General features: G+C 41.6%; 1 protein-coding gene across 1 annotated transcript in view; it reads right to left on the bottom strand.

The window, feature by feature from the left end:
• ACOXL (acyl-CoA oxidase like) overlaps nt 1-16,906 on the bottom strand; it is a 387,631-nt gene that overhangs the window by 205,617 nt on the left and 165,108 nt on the right. The window contains 1 exon segment of the mRNA XM_016949229.4: nt 6,034-6,150. Within this exon segment, the coding sequence (XP_016804718.3) occupies nt 6,034-6,150 (117 nt within the window).

Below are 16,906 nucleotides of genomic sequence, written 5' to 3' on the forward strand. Positions count from 1 at the left end.
ATGTGCTTATTTCAAATTGCATGTCTGCATTAAAACATCTCACGTACCCCTTAAATATAATACCAGCAATGTAACACCTACTATGTAACACCTACTATATACCCACAAAAATTAAAACAAACAAGAAAGACAATAACAATCTGCAGTGAACATTCATGTTAATGGTGAAATACTGAACGCATTTTCACCTGAAGTCAAGAACAATATAGGATGTCCATCTCACCACTGCTACTCAATATTGTACTGAAGGTTTTGTCCAGTCTAATAAGGCAAAATCAAAATAAAACAAAAATTAAAAAAAATATATTGGAAAAAATAAGTAAAACTCTCTTTACTCACATTTGATTTATTGTGCAGGTAGAAAATTCTAAATGGTCTACAAATAAATTACTAATAAGTAAATTTAGTGATAATACAGGTCAGTACACAATGATGAGTTATATTTCTATAAAATATTAGTAATTGGGAATTAAATTAAAAATCAATGCCTTTTGACTACATTTAGTGAAAAATGTGCAAGATTTCTACACTGTAAATTATAAAACATTACTTAGATAAATTGAACACCTGTATAAACAAAGAGATACATCATCTTCATTAATCTGAAAGACACAATACTGCCCAAATTGCTTTATAGATTCAATGCAATCACAAATAAATCTAAACAGACTTGCAAAGACTCTAGAATAGCAAGACAATTTCGAGGGGAAAAAAAATACTTAGAGGACTCACATAATCCAATTTCTTTTTTTCCTCCTCTCTCTTTCTCAACAGCTTTATTAGATATATTTCTCATACCACAGCATTCATATTTTTCAAGTGTACAATTCAGTGATTTCTAGTATATTTAGGGAGTTGTGCAACCATTGCCATCTAATTTTAGAATATTTTCATCACCCAAAAGAGAAAGCCTATACCTATTAGCAATCACTCCTCATTTTCTCCTGATATAGTTTGGATGTCCCCTCCACATCTCATATTGTAATTCCCAATGTTGGAGGTGAGACATGGGGGGAGGTATTTGGGTCACGGGGGTGGATTCCTCCAGGCTTGGTGGTGTCCTCACTGTAGTGAGTTCTCACAAAATCTAATTGTTTCAAGTGTGTGGTACCTATCCTACTCTCTCTTGCTCCTGCTTTCGCCATGTGATGTGCCTCCTCCTACTTCACCTTCTGCCATGAATAAAAGCTCCCGGAGACCTACCCAGAAGCAGAGTAGATGCCTGTGCCATGCTTGTATAGCCTGCAGAATTATGAGCCAACTAAACCTCTTTTCTTCATTAATTACCCAGCCTCAGGTATTTCTTCAGAGCAATGCAAGACTGGCCTAAATACACCTCCTTTACCCCTCAGTCCCTGGCAACCACTGATTTAGTTTCCATCTCTATCACTCTGACTATTCTGGAAATTTCATATCAATGGAATTATACCACATGATTTTTGCGAGTAGCTCCTTTCACTTAGCATAATGTTTTCAAGGTTTATCCATGTTATAACATGTATCAGTACTTCATTCTTTTTCATTGCCAAATAATATTCCACTTTGTGAATGTGCCATATTTTGTTTACCCATTTGTCAATCTATGGACATCTGGATTTTTTCCACATTTTCATTATTACAAAAAATGTCACTATGAACACTCATGTGCACATTTTTGTGTGCACATATGTTTTCATTTCTGTGGGGTATACACCTAGGAGTAGAATCGCTGAGATATATGGCAATTTCATGTTTAATATTTTGGAGAACTGCCAAGCTGTTTTCCAAAGCGACTATACCATTTCACATTACCACCAGCAATGTATGAGGTTTCTATTTCACCACATACTTGTCAACACTTGTTATCATCTTTTTCATTATAGCCATCCTAGTGGGTGTGAAGTTTTATCTGATTGCTGTTTTGATTTGTACTTCCTTGACAAATAATGACTTTTAGAACTTTTTCATGTGCTTATTGGTTATTTGTACATCTTCTTTGGAGAAAAGTCTTTGGATCTTTGCCCATTTTTCAATTGGATGATTTGTCATTTTATTGTTGAATTGAAAGAATTCATGTATGTTCTAGACACAAGTCCAGATGTATATACCAGATATATAATTTGAAAATACTTTCTCCTATTCTGTGGATTGTCTTTCACTTTCTTGATGGTGACTTTTTAAGCACAAAAAATCTTTTACCTCTTATGAAGTCCAATGTATATACTTTTTTCTTTTGTAATTGTGCTTTTGGTATTCTATCTAAGAAACCATTGCCTAACCTACAGTTGCAAAGATTTGCTCCTGTTTTCCTCTAAGAGATTTATTGTTTTAGGTCTTAAATTTAGGCTTATGCTCCATTTTAAGTTAACTGCTGTATAGGGGTCCAACTTCATTTTTTGCATATCAATATCCAGTTGTCCTAGCACCATTTATTGAAAAGAGTATTCTTTCTTTCATTGAATTGTCTTAGCATCTTTGTAAAAAATAAACTGGCCATAAATTTAGGGATGTGTTTCTGTCTCTTGATTTAATTCTGTTGACCTGTATATCTATCCAATGCCAGTACCACACTGTCTTGATTACTGCAGCTTCATATTAAGTTTTTGAATTGAGAAATGTGAGCCTTCCAACTTTGTTACTCTTTCTCAAGATTGTTGTGGCTATACTGGTTCCTTTATATTTCCATAAATTTTAGGATCAGCTTGTCAATTTCTAAAAAGATCAGGTTTCTGGGATTTTGATAGAGACTGCTTTGTATCTACAGATTAATTTAGGGAGTATAGTCACCTTAACAACATTACATCTTCTGATCCATGAACATATATTCCAGATATTCACATCTTCTTTAACTTCTTTGTTAAATTTATCCTTAAGTATTTTATTCTTTTTGATTTTTGGATTATTCATTGCTAGTCTATAGAAATACAATTGATTTTTATTTATTGATCTATCCTGCAGTCTTGCTGAACATGTCATTTCTAATAAATTTTTAGTGGATTCTGTAAGATTTTCTATATATGAAGGCATATCATCTGCAAATAGGGATAGCTTACTTCTTCCTCTCCAGTTTACATGACTTTTATTATTTTCCTTGCCTAATTGTCTTGACTAGAACCTCAACATGATGTTAAATAGACATGGAAAAATTAGATATCCTTGTTTTGTTCCTAATCTTAGGGAGAGAGCATTCAATCTTTCACCATTACATATGACGTTAACTGTGGGTTTTTCATAGATGACTTTTATCGGGTAAAGAAAGTTTTCTTATATACCTAGTTTGTTGAGTGTTTTTATCATGAAAAGGTACTTGATTCTGTCAAATACTTTTTCTGCATCTATGGGGATGATCATGGTTTTTTTCACATATTCTATTAACACAGTGTAGTATGTTGTTTTTTGATATGTTAAACCAACCTTGCATTCCTGGGATAAATCTCACTTGGTCATGGTGTATACTCCTTTTTATATGTTGCTGGATTAAGTTTACTAGTATTTTGTTAAGGGTTTTTACCTCTATATTCATAAGTGATATTGCTCTATAGTTTTCTTCTAATGTCTTTGCCTTATTTTGGTATTGAGTAATACTGGCCACATGGGATAAGTTGGGAAGTGTTCCTTCCTCTTCTATGTTTTGGAAGAGTTTGTGGAGGACTGATATTAATTCTTATTTAAATGTTTGGTGGAATTCACTATTAAAGCTGTTTAGGCCTGGGATTTTCATTGTGGGAAGTTTTAAAATTATTTACCTAATATCCTGTGATTGGTTTATTAGAATTTCCTATGTATTCTTTATTATATTTTGGTAGTTTGTTTCCTTCTAGGACTTCATCCATTTCATATAGGTTTTGTATATTTTGTTGCATACTATTGTTCATAGTATTCTCTTGTATTCCTTTTTATTTCTGTAAGGTCAAACCTACTACCTGATTTCAGGACTTACTATTAAGTTACAGTTATAGCAATGTCTTAGAAAAGACACAGAAAGCAATAATCATAAAACAAGAAAAGGATAAATTAGACTTAAGCAGTATTAAAATTTCCTGCTCCCCCAAATAACATTATTAGGAAAATAAAAAGGCAAAATCCACACTGACCAAAAATATTTAAAAGAGCTTGTTTTTGTTATAAATAAACTCTTATAAGTCAATAACAATAAGATAAACAAGTCAATTTAGAAAAATATGCAAGAGATTTAAATAGATCTTTCACAGAGAAGATATACAATGGCCAATGTGCACATGAAAAAGTACTCAATGTCGACAGCCACCAGATAAGTGTAAATTTAAACAGCAATGTGACAACATTTCATACCTACTAGTGTGAATATGATTAAGAAAGAACTGAAACAAATATTGGTCAGGATGAAGAACAACTGAAACTCTCACATGTTGCTTGAGGGCCTGTAAAACAGTACCACTTCTTTGAAAAACTGGCAATTTCTTATAAAGTTAAAAATACATTTACCTAATTATCCAGCAAGTCCTCTCTAGGTATTTATTCTAAGAAAAATGAAACACTTGTACAAGAATATTCACTTTGCCTTTTTCATTGTAACTACAGCCTGGAAACAATTCAAATGTCCATCAGTAGAAGAGATAAACTAATTGCAGTTTAGTCATTTCATGTTACTATTCAGCAATAAAAATAAACTATCCACAACATTGAGGAACATCAAGACCTTCTGTTGAATGAAATAAATTGGACACTAAAGAATACATATGGTATGATTCCATTTACATCAAGTTCAAGAACAGGCAAAACTAAGCTATTGGGAATAGAAATCAGAAAACTGGCTCCGCTGTGGTGGAGAGGTGAGGGTCAACTGCAAAGGGGCCAGAGGGAACTTTTGGGGATGATGGAAATGTTTTATATTTGGCTATAGTGTTTATTACACGAGAAGAGTATATGTGCGTCAAAACTCACTCCACTAAAAACTAAAATCTATGCATTTCACTGTATGCAAATTAAACCTCAAAAAAACCATTCAGAAACATTTTAGGTAAGAGATGGTGGAAGCAAGTGCTTTTAATTGTCTTCCAGGTGGCATGGATGGATCTTACTGTTGTTACCTGCAGCTCAGCCTGCAGGGTTCAGTGTCCTTGCACCTTGGAACACTGGCATTCCACTTGCCAGTCTTGTGTACAATAAGAACACAGGTGCACCCATCCAATCCCTCCCAGCCATGCCAGCGACGCCTGGGCAATCCATAGTCAGCAGCACACTAGATATGCCAAGGGCTCTCTGATTACCATCCTTTTATAAACCCTGGCACTAGCTTCCCCATCAGCATGTTAAATTTCAAACATAAGCCAATTCTAAATTATTCAGAAATGAATGATTGGAGTTAACACTGAGAAGCAAAATTGCTTATGGAGGGAGGAAAGAACACAGAATAGGGCCCAGAGTTTGGAGCTCCACTCCCAGTCCACTACTTCTAGGCTCTGTGATCTGAGATAAATCTTAAGTTTCTTATCTTTATAATGCGGGGATGATGATAACACGGCACACAAGTGCTGGACAATGGCCTAGCACTTGGGGAGGAATAGCTGAGAGGCAGAAATGAAAGCCTGTGGTAGAATGTGAATTTCCAGGTGTACTTAAGGCACACGTTTTATTCAAAGCTCCTCACTCCCTGCCTCCCCTGTACCCCCACCAAATACACACACACCTGGACGTATTTTTGAAAACTTTACTGTAAATTAGAACCTTTATCAGAAGTAAAGAACTTTTAACTGTTCAAGTCTGCTACTTTTGAAAACTCTGGAGAAACATTGGCTCCTGCCTTCTCAAAGTCTCTGTGGCTTCCATTTACCTGAATATAGAGACAATCAAGATTTGGACCTTGGCATCCTTTAAAATCAGATGTCCAGGTTAAAAACATTTGCAGTGGTTTAAGCATCCAAGGATGCTTTTAACCTGGGCATCCGATTTTAACAACAGACTCTTTCCTGATCACAGTTAGAAAATGACATCCTGTGCCTGCTGCTCTGAATTCTTACTCATGCCAGGGTATCACACTTACCCTGAGATAGCAAACCCTGAGAGCCATCTCACCTGCTGACGAAGGTCAGGGCCAAGGCTGTGGCCAGGTGGGGCATCAGCCGCAGGGTCTGTGTTTGGTGCTCAATGATCTTCACCTCTTCCTTGGTTTTGGGCCCAAACTGCCTCCGGCTAGAGGGAATCAACAGACACGATTTTTACCAAAATCCAGGAGCGGGAGGCAACTTCATTTCCAGAGCTAAAAATGCTGGCTAGCCATTTGCCTTCCAAAGACTCCAGAATGCAGAAATCTGAATTTCCTAAAATGTGGTTAGGGCAAGACAGCCTAAGTTTCTGAGGAAAGCCCAACAGGAAGCTTTTCAGCTCTTCTACAAGTTAACCTTCCCAGTGTGGAACATTTTTAAAGCAGCACATCTATCTAACACCAGAGTAATTTTTACTCCTTAACATTTACATGACATTTTATAGTTCCAAGTGCCCCATGATCATTAATTATTCAGCTTTACTAAATTTGTGACATAATTAATAGGACAGGAGCAATACCCTAGAACATATTTCAAAAGGACATTCTCAACAAGGAGGGTGACATTAACCCTGGTGCTCCTGTCAGATTCACAGGTAGGTCATTACTTTTAGCCCACCTAAACCCCCCTGCAATTCTATGTGGAAAAGGTGTTCTCCATATCCCACCTTAAATCCCTGTGCCCTGCAGACAGCATCTGCATTGCACTCTGAGGCTGCTATGTCAGGTGAACCAAGGCTTTCCTTGGAACAATTTTTAAAGTGGTGTGGGATTGTCCCCACAGGCAATGCCCAGGGACAAATCCCCCAGGATCTCATAGTTGTAGATTGCAAAGAGCCCAGGCTTTTCATAGAGGTCACCCTCTGCCCCTTGCAGCCTGATGCTCTACATCCTACATTCAGCAGCATGCTGTCTTTGAACAGCTCTGAGTTTAACGTTGGTTTATGAAAGAACAACCTTTCACTCACACACACACATACATTGTGCTGTTATCAAGCATGGTGGGCAAACCTTTGCTTCACACACCAGTGGGGTGAGAACATCCATCAACCACTCAAAGAGAAGAAGCAATTGTTTTAAAAATCTTATATTTGATAAAGACTTTCTTAAACATAATCTTATACTTAAATATTGTGTTTATTTGTAATTGAAAGAAGGGCACCATAATCTTTTTAGTGTTTAAGGCATCTCATAAGTCTGGTGCTGTCATGTGGGTGGTGAGGACAAATGATAAGCACACACAAGGAAGGCCGCGTGCAAGCACCGTGAGTACAGCCTTGTTTTCTAAGAGCACAGACTTCCCCCAGGCACAGTCTAACCACCCCACAGATGACTGTTTCAAGAATACCACCCCAACCCGCCCTTCATCCATGCCCGCCCCTCCATCCTAGTTCACGCCCAACCACAGCAGGCTCGTGGCTCCAAATGAAAAGGCTGTCAGTCTACAGGGAAACCTCTCAGCTTTTGCTGGATCACGGTGAAAATAACAAAAAAAATCCCAAAGCCAGTAATGGTGTCATCATGATGTTAGGTCACTGCTAAGGACTGAACTGTGTCGCCCCAGAATTCACATATTGAAGCCCTAACAACCAATGTGACTATTTGGAGATAGGGCTTTCAGGAGGCAATTAAATTAGGTGGTAAGGATCCTATCTGATAGAATTGGTGGCCTTATAAAAAGAAAAGAGAAAGGTCCCTCTCTCCCCACACCCATGCTCTGAGAAAGACCATGTGAGGACACAGCAAGGTGGCGGCCGTCAGCCATCTGCTGGCCAGGAAAAGCGCCCTCACCAGACCTGTCAGTGCCTTGATTTTTGACTTGCAGTCTCCAGAACTGTGAGAAATAAATTTCTATTATTTAAGCCGCCCAGTCTATGGCATTTTGTTACAGCAGCCCAGGCTGATTAACATAATCATTTTACAAATTCCATGTGTTCCTCTCACTTAACTTCCATTTTTACATGCTGTGATTCTACTGTAGCTTTATCTATGGTTGTTGTGGCTAGACTCTTACCTACCAAAACCAGACAATGGCCACATGCAATCCACCCCACTGGGGGACATCTGTGTGTCTGCCCTGTGCCCAGCATCATGCTAGGCACTGGACATTTACCAGGTCAAGAAGGCTGAGTCCCAGCCACTGAGCCCAGAGCCTGGGACATGGAGAAAACCCAGACAAGGTGGCACGTGCAGAGAGAGCCTTGGGCATGGCCCCATGCTCCAGAGCTTCACTTGAGGACATTTTACCCACACAGTGACAGCAAAAGCTGTGATTGACCACAACACCGTTTAGTTTTCTTTTTTGTTGTTGTTGTTGTTGTTTGTTAGGTTGGTTTTTTTTTTTTTTTTTTTTTTTTTTTTTTTTTGCTGAAAAATAAGTACGATAATAATACACTTTTTTTTTTTTTTTTGAGACAGAGTCTTGCTCTGTCGTCCAGGCTGGAGTGCAATGGCGCAATCTCGGCTCAGTGCAACCTCCGCCTCCCAGGTTCTAGCAATTCTCTGCCTCAGCCTCCCGAGTAGCTGGGACTACAGGCACCCACCACCACACCCAGCTAATTTTTTGCATTTTTGGTAGAGACGGGGTTTCACCATGTTGGCCAGGCTGGTCTTGAATTCCTGAACTCAGGTGATCCGCCCGCCTCGGCCTCCCAAAGTGCTGGGATTACAAGTGTGAGCCACCACGCCTGGCCAATAGTACAATTTTAAACAGCATCTCATCAAAATTTGTTTCTATGGCGAACTCTTTGTCTTGGCCACCATACGCTCAATATTCATTTAATGAATGAAAGAATGAATTCATTTCACAAATGAGGAAATGCAAAAAAAGCAAAGCAGAGTGGCCACTGGAGACCTCAGAGAAGGTCTTTGGATGCCAGATCTGACCCCGACCTGTTGTGCCTCAGTTTCCCAATGGAGGCACACCTTGTAGTGGTGCCATTTCCTCTTTGACCCTCACAGTTCCTCTTTGACCCCACAATTGGGGTGATGGGTGAAGAGCAGAAAGAGGCCACCAAGGCTCCATGTGGCAGGCCTCTCAGTGCCTCTCCCTGTGCTGATAGGAGTTATGTTCTCCTAATCCACTGCTGAGTTCCCAGGTAATTTCACAAAAATCAAGCATGTTCACGAGAATCTAAATGTCCAGACTTTCTTTAAAAATAGGAAGATCTGGCACCTCCGGACTCTATTCCCATAATGCAATCTGCTGGAACTCAGAAGCCCAACCCTCCAGGCAGGAAACGGCTATCCCCTGAGGACGCCAGAGCCCTTTCCACTCCCTGACATTACCTGCTGGCCCAGGGAGCACTGAGTTTTTAGCCACATTGCATTTTTTATTCCATCCAGAATAAATTGGCATCAGCATCCTAATTTGTTAATTATGTTCTGTAACTGTGATATACAGCCAAGCACAGACATTCTATGTGAGTCTATGAATTTACTGGAAGAACTTCTAGGGAGCAAAACGGCTCTGGCCAGCTTGTAGGGAATAAAATCCAAAAACGCCTCAGCTTGGCATTCAAGAGTCCGCTATAGCTTGACTTGAGTGCAGCCTTTTCTCCCACTAAGCCCCTTCAGACGCTTCCCATCCTGGACCTCTGTCCAAGCAGGGCTCTCTGCCTGCAGCTGACCCCACCCCTAACTGCCAGTGTCTAATTGGACTCATTTTTGGTGGCTCAGCCACATGCCCTCTCCCCAAATTGAGACTTCTCTGATTCTCCCCTTCTCCTTGGTACACCCCTTCAAAACTAAACAGAACCAAACCAACCAAAGCAGGAAGTTGCTTCTCCCTGGAATGTCCTGAACATTTCATGTTGCCCCTCCTGCGAGGCCCAGCACCTTCCCTTTCCAGCTGGTGTCATGTGCACCTGTGTTAACCATGTGCCTCTGATGCTTGGACATCTGAGACTTTACTGACCCTGGAGGGACAGGGGCTCCCAGGGCCAGCTAATTGCTGAAGACAGCAAACGACTCCCTTTGAGTGCATTTTTCATATGCAAATGAATCAGTTCAGGACCCCATTCCTGCTGCTTCCTTTATCTGTCTCTTCCACTCAGGGCCTAACCTAGTCTCCCCAGGGCCAGGTACCAGACAACTCAGGACAGACAGATCCTATGCCTCAGAGCCTTCTGAAGTTATCCATACTAGCCAGTCTTAAACCTGCTTACCAACCCTGCCCATTTCTTCCTGTGGAAACCACAATAAAGGCTCTTGCCCACATTTTCCCTTCATGTCCTCTCCCTTCTAACCAATGCTATTGTTTCCCCGTGTGGCCCTGCGTGGCATGGCGTGCCCCTTCTCTTGGGAACTGTGAGTAACAAACTATGCTTTCAATGGCTGTCCTCTTCTGATCTGCCAAGCTCACCACACTGAGTAATAATACAACCTACATTTTAAAACAGCACCTGTCACTGGACTCAGCCCACTGAGGGAAGGCCTGCTCAGTCTTCTGGTGCCCCAGCCTGGCCTGACATATGCACCCAGGAAAGACAGAGGCAGGAGGGCAGATGAATGTCCTGCCAACTCCCAGCAGCTCCACAGCAACCCCTCCACCCACCCTTCCCTGCTTCTCCTTGGAACGTTTGCTTGTCATTAGATGCTCTGAACAAAATTCAATTCTCAGACACTGGTGTGCTGGCTGGGAGCCAGGGCAGTTAGGACAGGGATAGAAGATGAAATGAAAGGAAGGAGCCTCCCCTATGCCCAATAGCCCATTCCACCACAGGCTTTCCTGCCAGGGGCCAGAGGGAAACAAGTGGGTGGGCAGAAGGTAGGCACCACCCAACTCTTTCTTTCCCTCCCTCTGGCCCAAGACCCTGACAATCCCCAAGCACTGAGCAGGGAGTTTACTCTCACTTCTCACCACCCATCAGATGTGCTCTCTGGCTTCTCCAAGGAGGAATGACACTGAGGGCTACTGAAGCTTCTCCCACCCAAAGATGCAGCAAGAGGTCAGCCCTGTGACTGCCACCATCAGCCCCATGCAGGCAGCCTGGCAACAGCAGAGGTAGCAGAGAACGAGGGCCTCAAGACTTGGGGTCCCCAGAGGGCCTGGCCCGTGAGAGACCCTGCCCTGCCATGCTGTGGTCACCCTCTTATTTATGCTCTCAGGCCCCACTGGCCTCACCAAGGGCCATGACAGTCCAGGCCTGGACTCTGGTTGCCAGCATCCTGGCACACTGCCCTGAACACAGCTCACAGGGCTGTAATCCCTGCAGCTGGCCAGCAATTACCGCCTGCCAGACATTTTTATTGTTCCAGTTTATGATCTATGTGGACACAATATTCTTCCCATCCTTTTCCTCCACTGGGTTACTATTTTCCTTTAAAAACACATACAAAGGCTATATTTCTCTCTGTAAATATAATTTTTATTTCAATACCAAAAAAAAGTCACTTAGCTCAAATTTTTCATGGTCTTTAAAATCAAAAAGTGGTGCTTGTGCGCACAGCGATATCCATGTGAGAATAAAGCCGGGCTCGCAGAGTGCTGTGAATGATGCCATTTAAAATTATAGATTTGAAAAGCTATTTCTAGATTCCAGCAACTCCTAAGGAATAGAGGAAACATTTATTTTGGGTTGTTTTATTTCATTCCCACTCAATTTTGAACGCGGCTGCTTAAGGCAATATTCGTGGGATGTGACATGGCTATTAATCACCAAGGCAGCTACTGCAGGCGCAGCCTCTGGGGGGGCCGCGCCATTCGCCTTCTCCCCTCTCCCTCTGGTCTCTTCTCCCAAAGGAAGCCAGTGACCTACTAAAAAGATAATTACTTCCCATGTTTCCTGCTCTGCAGTACCATTGCATCCAGTCAACTTCAAAGGAGAGGAGCTTTGGGGCTAAGCCTCACCCTGGACTCTGAGACTTCTTAGGGTGCAAACTTGTTTGCAGGTATCCCTGCAACCAGAAGAAGGGGGAACAAAACCTCCTCCACTGTCAAGGTGCTGACCTCTGCAGATAAAAGCTCAGTTCCTTCCTGGGCTCAGGCCACCTTCCTTTGTGGCCACCTTCCTTCATTAATAACCTGACCACAGGCAGGATTCAAGAGAGCTTGTAAGTGCCTAGCAGCTGGACCACTGCACCCCATTCCCAGTGGCTCCCACAGAAACCCTCCAACCTCTCACAGAGTCCACAGCCCATCTGTCCTGTTTCTCCCCCTTCTCTGGGGCGCTCCTAGACATACAAACTCAGAGGGCAAATATTTTACAAAGTAGGATATTTTTAATGCCACCAGTTGAACTTGGAAGATTTGGCCCAGCTGGCCAGCCAGGATGTAAACATCTGGCTTCTTATTATCAGTAAGAATGTGTGAGAGTCAGACACCCTGATCTTCAGCCCTAAGCCTCACCACCTCCAACACCAGGTGATCCCACCCTCCACCTTGGGATCATGGAAGGGACCTGGCTGCACACAATTCCTGCTGCTTTTTTGTTTTGTTTCTTGTTCTTCCTTTTTTGTTTTGTTTCTTGTTCTTCCTTTTTTGTTTGTTTGCTTTTGAGGCAGAGTCTCACTCTGTTGCCCAGGCTGGAGTATAGTGGTACAATCTCAGCACATGGCAACCTCCATCTCCTGGGTTCAAGAGATTCTCCTGCCTCAGCCTCTCGAGCAGTTGGGACTACAGGCCTGCACCACCACGCCTGACTAATTTTTGTAATTTTAGTAGAGACTGGGTTTCACCACGTTGTCCAGGCTGGTCTCACACTCCTGGCTTCAAGTGATCTGCCCACCTGGGCCTCCCAAAGTGGTGGGATTACAGGTGTAGCCACTGTGCCCAGCCCTGTTTTTTGTTTTTTTTTTAAGTGGAACATGTAATGGTTTGCCTTTGGGCCTGAGCAATCCTGCACTGAAACATCAGCTTAACATACAACATCCTGTGTTTTACTTGTCATTCCCATAGGCAATTTTTTCTTTTTTCTTTTTTTTTTGACAGAATCGTACTCTGTCATCCAGGCTGGAGTGCAGTGGCACAATGGCACAATCTTGGCTCACTGCAACCTCTGCCTCCCGGGTTCAAGCAATTCTCCTCCCTCAGCCTCTTGAGTAACTGGGATTACAGGTGCATGCCACCACACCTGCCTAATTTTTTCTATTTTTAGTAGAGATGGGGTTTCACCATATTAGCTAGGCTGGTCTCGAACTCCTGGTTTCAAGTGATCCACCCACCTCGGCCTCCAAAAGTGCTAGGATTACAGGTGTGAGCCACCACACACCACCCAATGGGCAACTTTCAATCCATCTGTAGAGGAGATGGAAGAAGCCTGTGTGTGTGTAAGTGAGTGTATATGTGTGTGTGTGTGTGTGTGGCATAGAGATATATGCTTCTTTGATAGTAGACTTGACTGTGATTAAATACACAAAATGGCCCCAGGAAAGAGTTCTCAAAGTGCCCTTCAGATCCTTGAGAAATCTCAACAAATAACTTTTGCACCTTCTCGTCACCTCTTTTCCTCCCAACCCTCAACAGTCTATCAATCCAACCACCCCAGAATAGAATACATGATTCTCAATGGTGGTGAAGAGTTCAATGACAATGGCAATTTTTAAACACGGGAATATTTCAGATATGGAAAGAGATGAGGGTTTGTGGCTCTGGTGTCAATGTCACATAGTCTACATACAGAGCAGTGAGAGCACCCCCAAACCTGCAAACACAGACACTAAAGCTCAGATTTCCTTGGCCAGAGAGTGTAGCTCTTCAGAGAAAAAGCCCTTGCCAATTATTCTTTTCCTTTCTCAAAGTTCATGCCAGATCAAAAACCTGGGGAACATAAACACCCTCCCCAACAAGTGCCATGGATTTAAAGTTGTGGCCAAGTATCCAGCAGGGGCTGACACTCTGCTGCTGGAGACTGCAAAGACTGTCTATCCCATCTATTAACACTGCAAAAGCAATGCTGAATGGAGCAGGCTGCAGATCCGTACAGGATTAGGATCAGGCTGCCTCCTCCCACAAGCTGAGGGATGACCCCCGTGGAGACCACAGAAGCCCCTCAGAGAGGAGACAACACCACCCAGGATAAACCTGCAGCCCTGGCTCTGTATTTCCATTGAGTGGGTCATTTCTAGCCAGTGTTATAACCCTGACTGACAAGGACCAGTAGGGTCACCCTGGATCTGATATTGGCCAATTTCAGATTCTTTGTTTGAGGGTTCAATTACACAAACAAAAGTGGGTCTAACCCATCACGCTATGGTTCAAACCTACTTAAAATAAACACCAAGGAACCTGGCTGCCTTTGTACTGAGTCTGTTCTTGTCCTCTCTAGTGACTCATGCTGCCTGTAGGAGACCATCCTGGGACCAAGTCAACATCATATCCCCACCTGCATCACCAGCACAAGATAGAATGGTTAGAAATTCAGGCTTTGGATCAGACACACCTGGTTTGCACACAGACTCTAACATCTGCCAGTGTGTTATCTTGGGCAAGTAACAGAAACCCTCTGAGCCTCAGGTTCCTCAACCATTAACTGGGGCTGATAATGAGCATGAGGACTAAGTGATGCCTGACATGTAGCAGGTGTTCAAGGCATAGAAAGCTTCATCATTAGAGTCATTACCATTAACTCTGGAGTCTCTAAAATTACCTGCGATGCTGCTCATCCTTGATCTAGGAAAGCCATTTTAAATTTTCCCCAAAAAGCACTCTTTTTGTTTCTTTATTCCAAACAAAGCACTAACTTACTCTGCATCACTAAAACTGTTGTAAAAAGAGCTTCAGGGTTAAAAGTCTCTTCTACTTGACCTTAAATTAAAGATAATGAGATTGCTGAGAGGGAAGAAAACAAGCTAAGTCCACTGACTTTTTTTAGAAGAAGTGTGTGTGTGTGTGTGTGTGTGTGTGTGTGTGTGTGTGTGTGTGTGTGTTGAAAAGCTTTCTAACAGCACCTGCACCTTTTATGTTCCCCAAAACACCAGCCAATTTTCTTCTTCCCAAATTCCATGTAGGGACAGGGTGGACAAAACAAAAACCTAGGAAAGTGGTGTGGACAGGGCCTCCTAGCACAATGCGTTGCCATAGAAGCCACGAGTTCTTTCCAGAGTCAATCAGCCAACCCTAGAGAGGAGCCTGAATGTTTTTCAGACAGTTCTCACCCAAGGGAAATTAATTTACTTTCCAGAATGATAGCCTTAGCAATATCTGTGAGTGACAGAGTGGTTAATGTTAGTCGTCAGAACTGTGATTCCTTGAGATTTTTTTTTTAAATTGTATACTAATGAATGCAAAACAAAGTTAAAATGGGAGACATGGAGCCATAAATTATAGCTGAGGCTGCCTGGGGTGAGCTAATTATTTCACTGTTGTATTAATTTCATATTTTAAAAAATTGCATGAAGAAACACCTTCCGTCATCAGCACCACTGCAGAGATCTTGCAGAAGCCCCAGCACCTTGGCCATAAAAGTAAGGAAGAAAGAGGGCCAATCCTCTCTGGATCCAGGCCTTCTCTCCTCTTTCCCTTCCATTTCATGGCAGATGCAGAGTCTCTGTCCATCCTGTCTGCCCCAAAAGCCATCCAGAACCTGCTGTCATCTTGTAGGTAGCAAGTCTGACCACCATGTGTGAGCAAGGAGATAAATGCAGAACCCCAACATTCTCCAGGTTCCCCTGTCACTGAGGTTGAACATCATGAGTCAATAGGTAATCAAATGCGCTTCAGAGTGTGCATCCATTTCTTAATGCTCCAAGTTGACCTTAGACTGCTCTTGGCAATGGAAATTGCCCGAGCAGCTTAAGAGCTGAAGCCTCCACTTCCCCTCTCAATCCACAGTCTCAAAGGTAAAGGGTGCCCACAGGCTCTTAAAACAACAGCAGAATCTTTCAATCCATAAACATGGTATGTCTCTCCATTTATTTAGATCTTTGATTTCTTTCATCAGTGTTGTGTTGTTCTCAGGAGTCTTACACATGCTTTTATTAAATTTTCACCTAAGTTCTCAACTTTTTGAGCAATTATAAATTATATTATATTTTTAATTCTGATACCCTTATGTTCATCACCGGTATATACAAATATAATTGATTTTTGCATGTTTATTTTTGCACCCTATGACTTTGCTGAATTCATCTCTTAGTTCTAGGATTTTTTTTGTAGGTATCTTGGGGTTTTCTACATAAATAAGCATGTCATCTGAATATAGAAACAGTTTTATTACTCCTTTTCCAATCTATATGCTTTTCATTTCCTTTTCTTGCCTATTGCACTGGCTACAACTTCCAGCACTACACTGAATAGCAGTAGCAAGAGCAGACATCCTTGCCTTATTCCTGATTTTAAAGGGAAATAATTCAGTCCTTTACCATAACGTGTAATGTTGGCTTTACAATTTTCGTAGGTGCTCTTTATTCAGTTGAGGATGTTCCTCTTTAGTCTTCCTTGAATGAGTGTTTTCACATGAATGTATACTGAATTTTTCAAACACTTTTTTCTGTATCCATTAAAATGATTATGAGATTTTTCTTCTTTAGCATGTTAATATGGTAGATCAAATTGACTGGTTTTTAAATATTAAACCAGCATTCCATCTCTGGAATAAATCACACTTGGCTGTGATATATAGTTTTTTTATATTGCTAAATTCCATTTCCTAATATTTTGCTAACAATTTTTGTATCTATATTCATGAAGAATATTGTCCTGCATTCTCCTTTTATTATATTTTCTTTATTTGGTTCGGGGATCAGTATACGGCTAACTTTGAAAAAAAATGACTCGGAAAGTGTTCTTTCTGCTTCTGTTTTCTAAAAGAGTTGTATAGGACTGTTGCTATTAATAATTCTTCTGGAAACATTCAGGATTTTCCAGTGAAAACATCTGGCCTGGAGATTTTCTTAGGAGTTTTAAAATCATGAGTTCAATTTCCTTAGTAGTTAAAAGGTTATTCAAATTATCTTACACATTGG

Source organism: Pan troglodytes, chromosome 12 (assembly GCF_028858775.2).
Source record: "Pan troglodytes isolate AG18354 chromosome 12, NHGRI_mPanTro3-v2.0_pri, whole genome shotgun sequence".
Classification (NCBI taxonomy): domain Eukaryota; kingdom Metazoa; phylum Chordata; class Mammalia; order Primates; family Hominidae; genus Pan; species Pan troglodytes.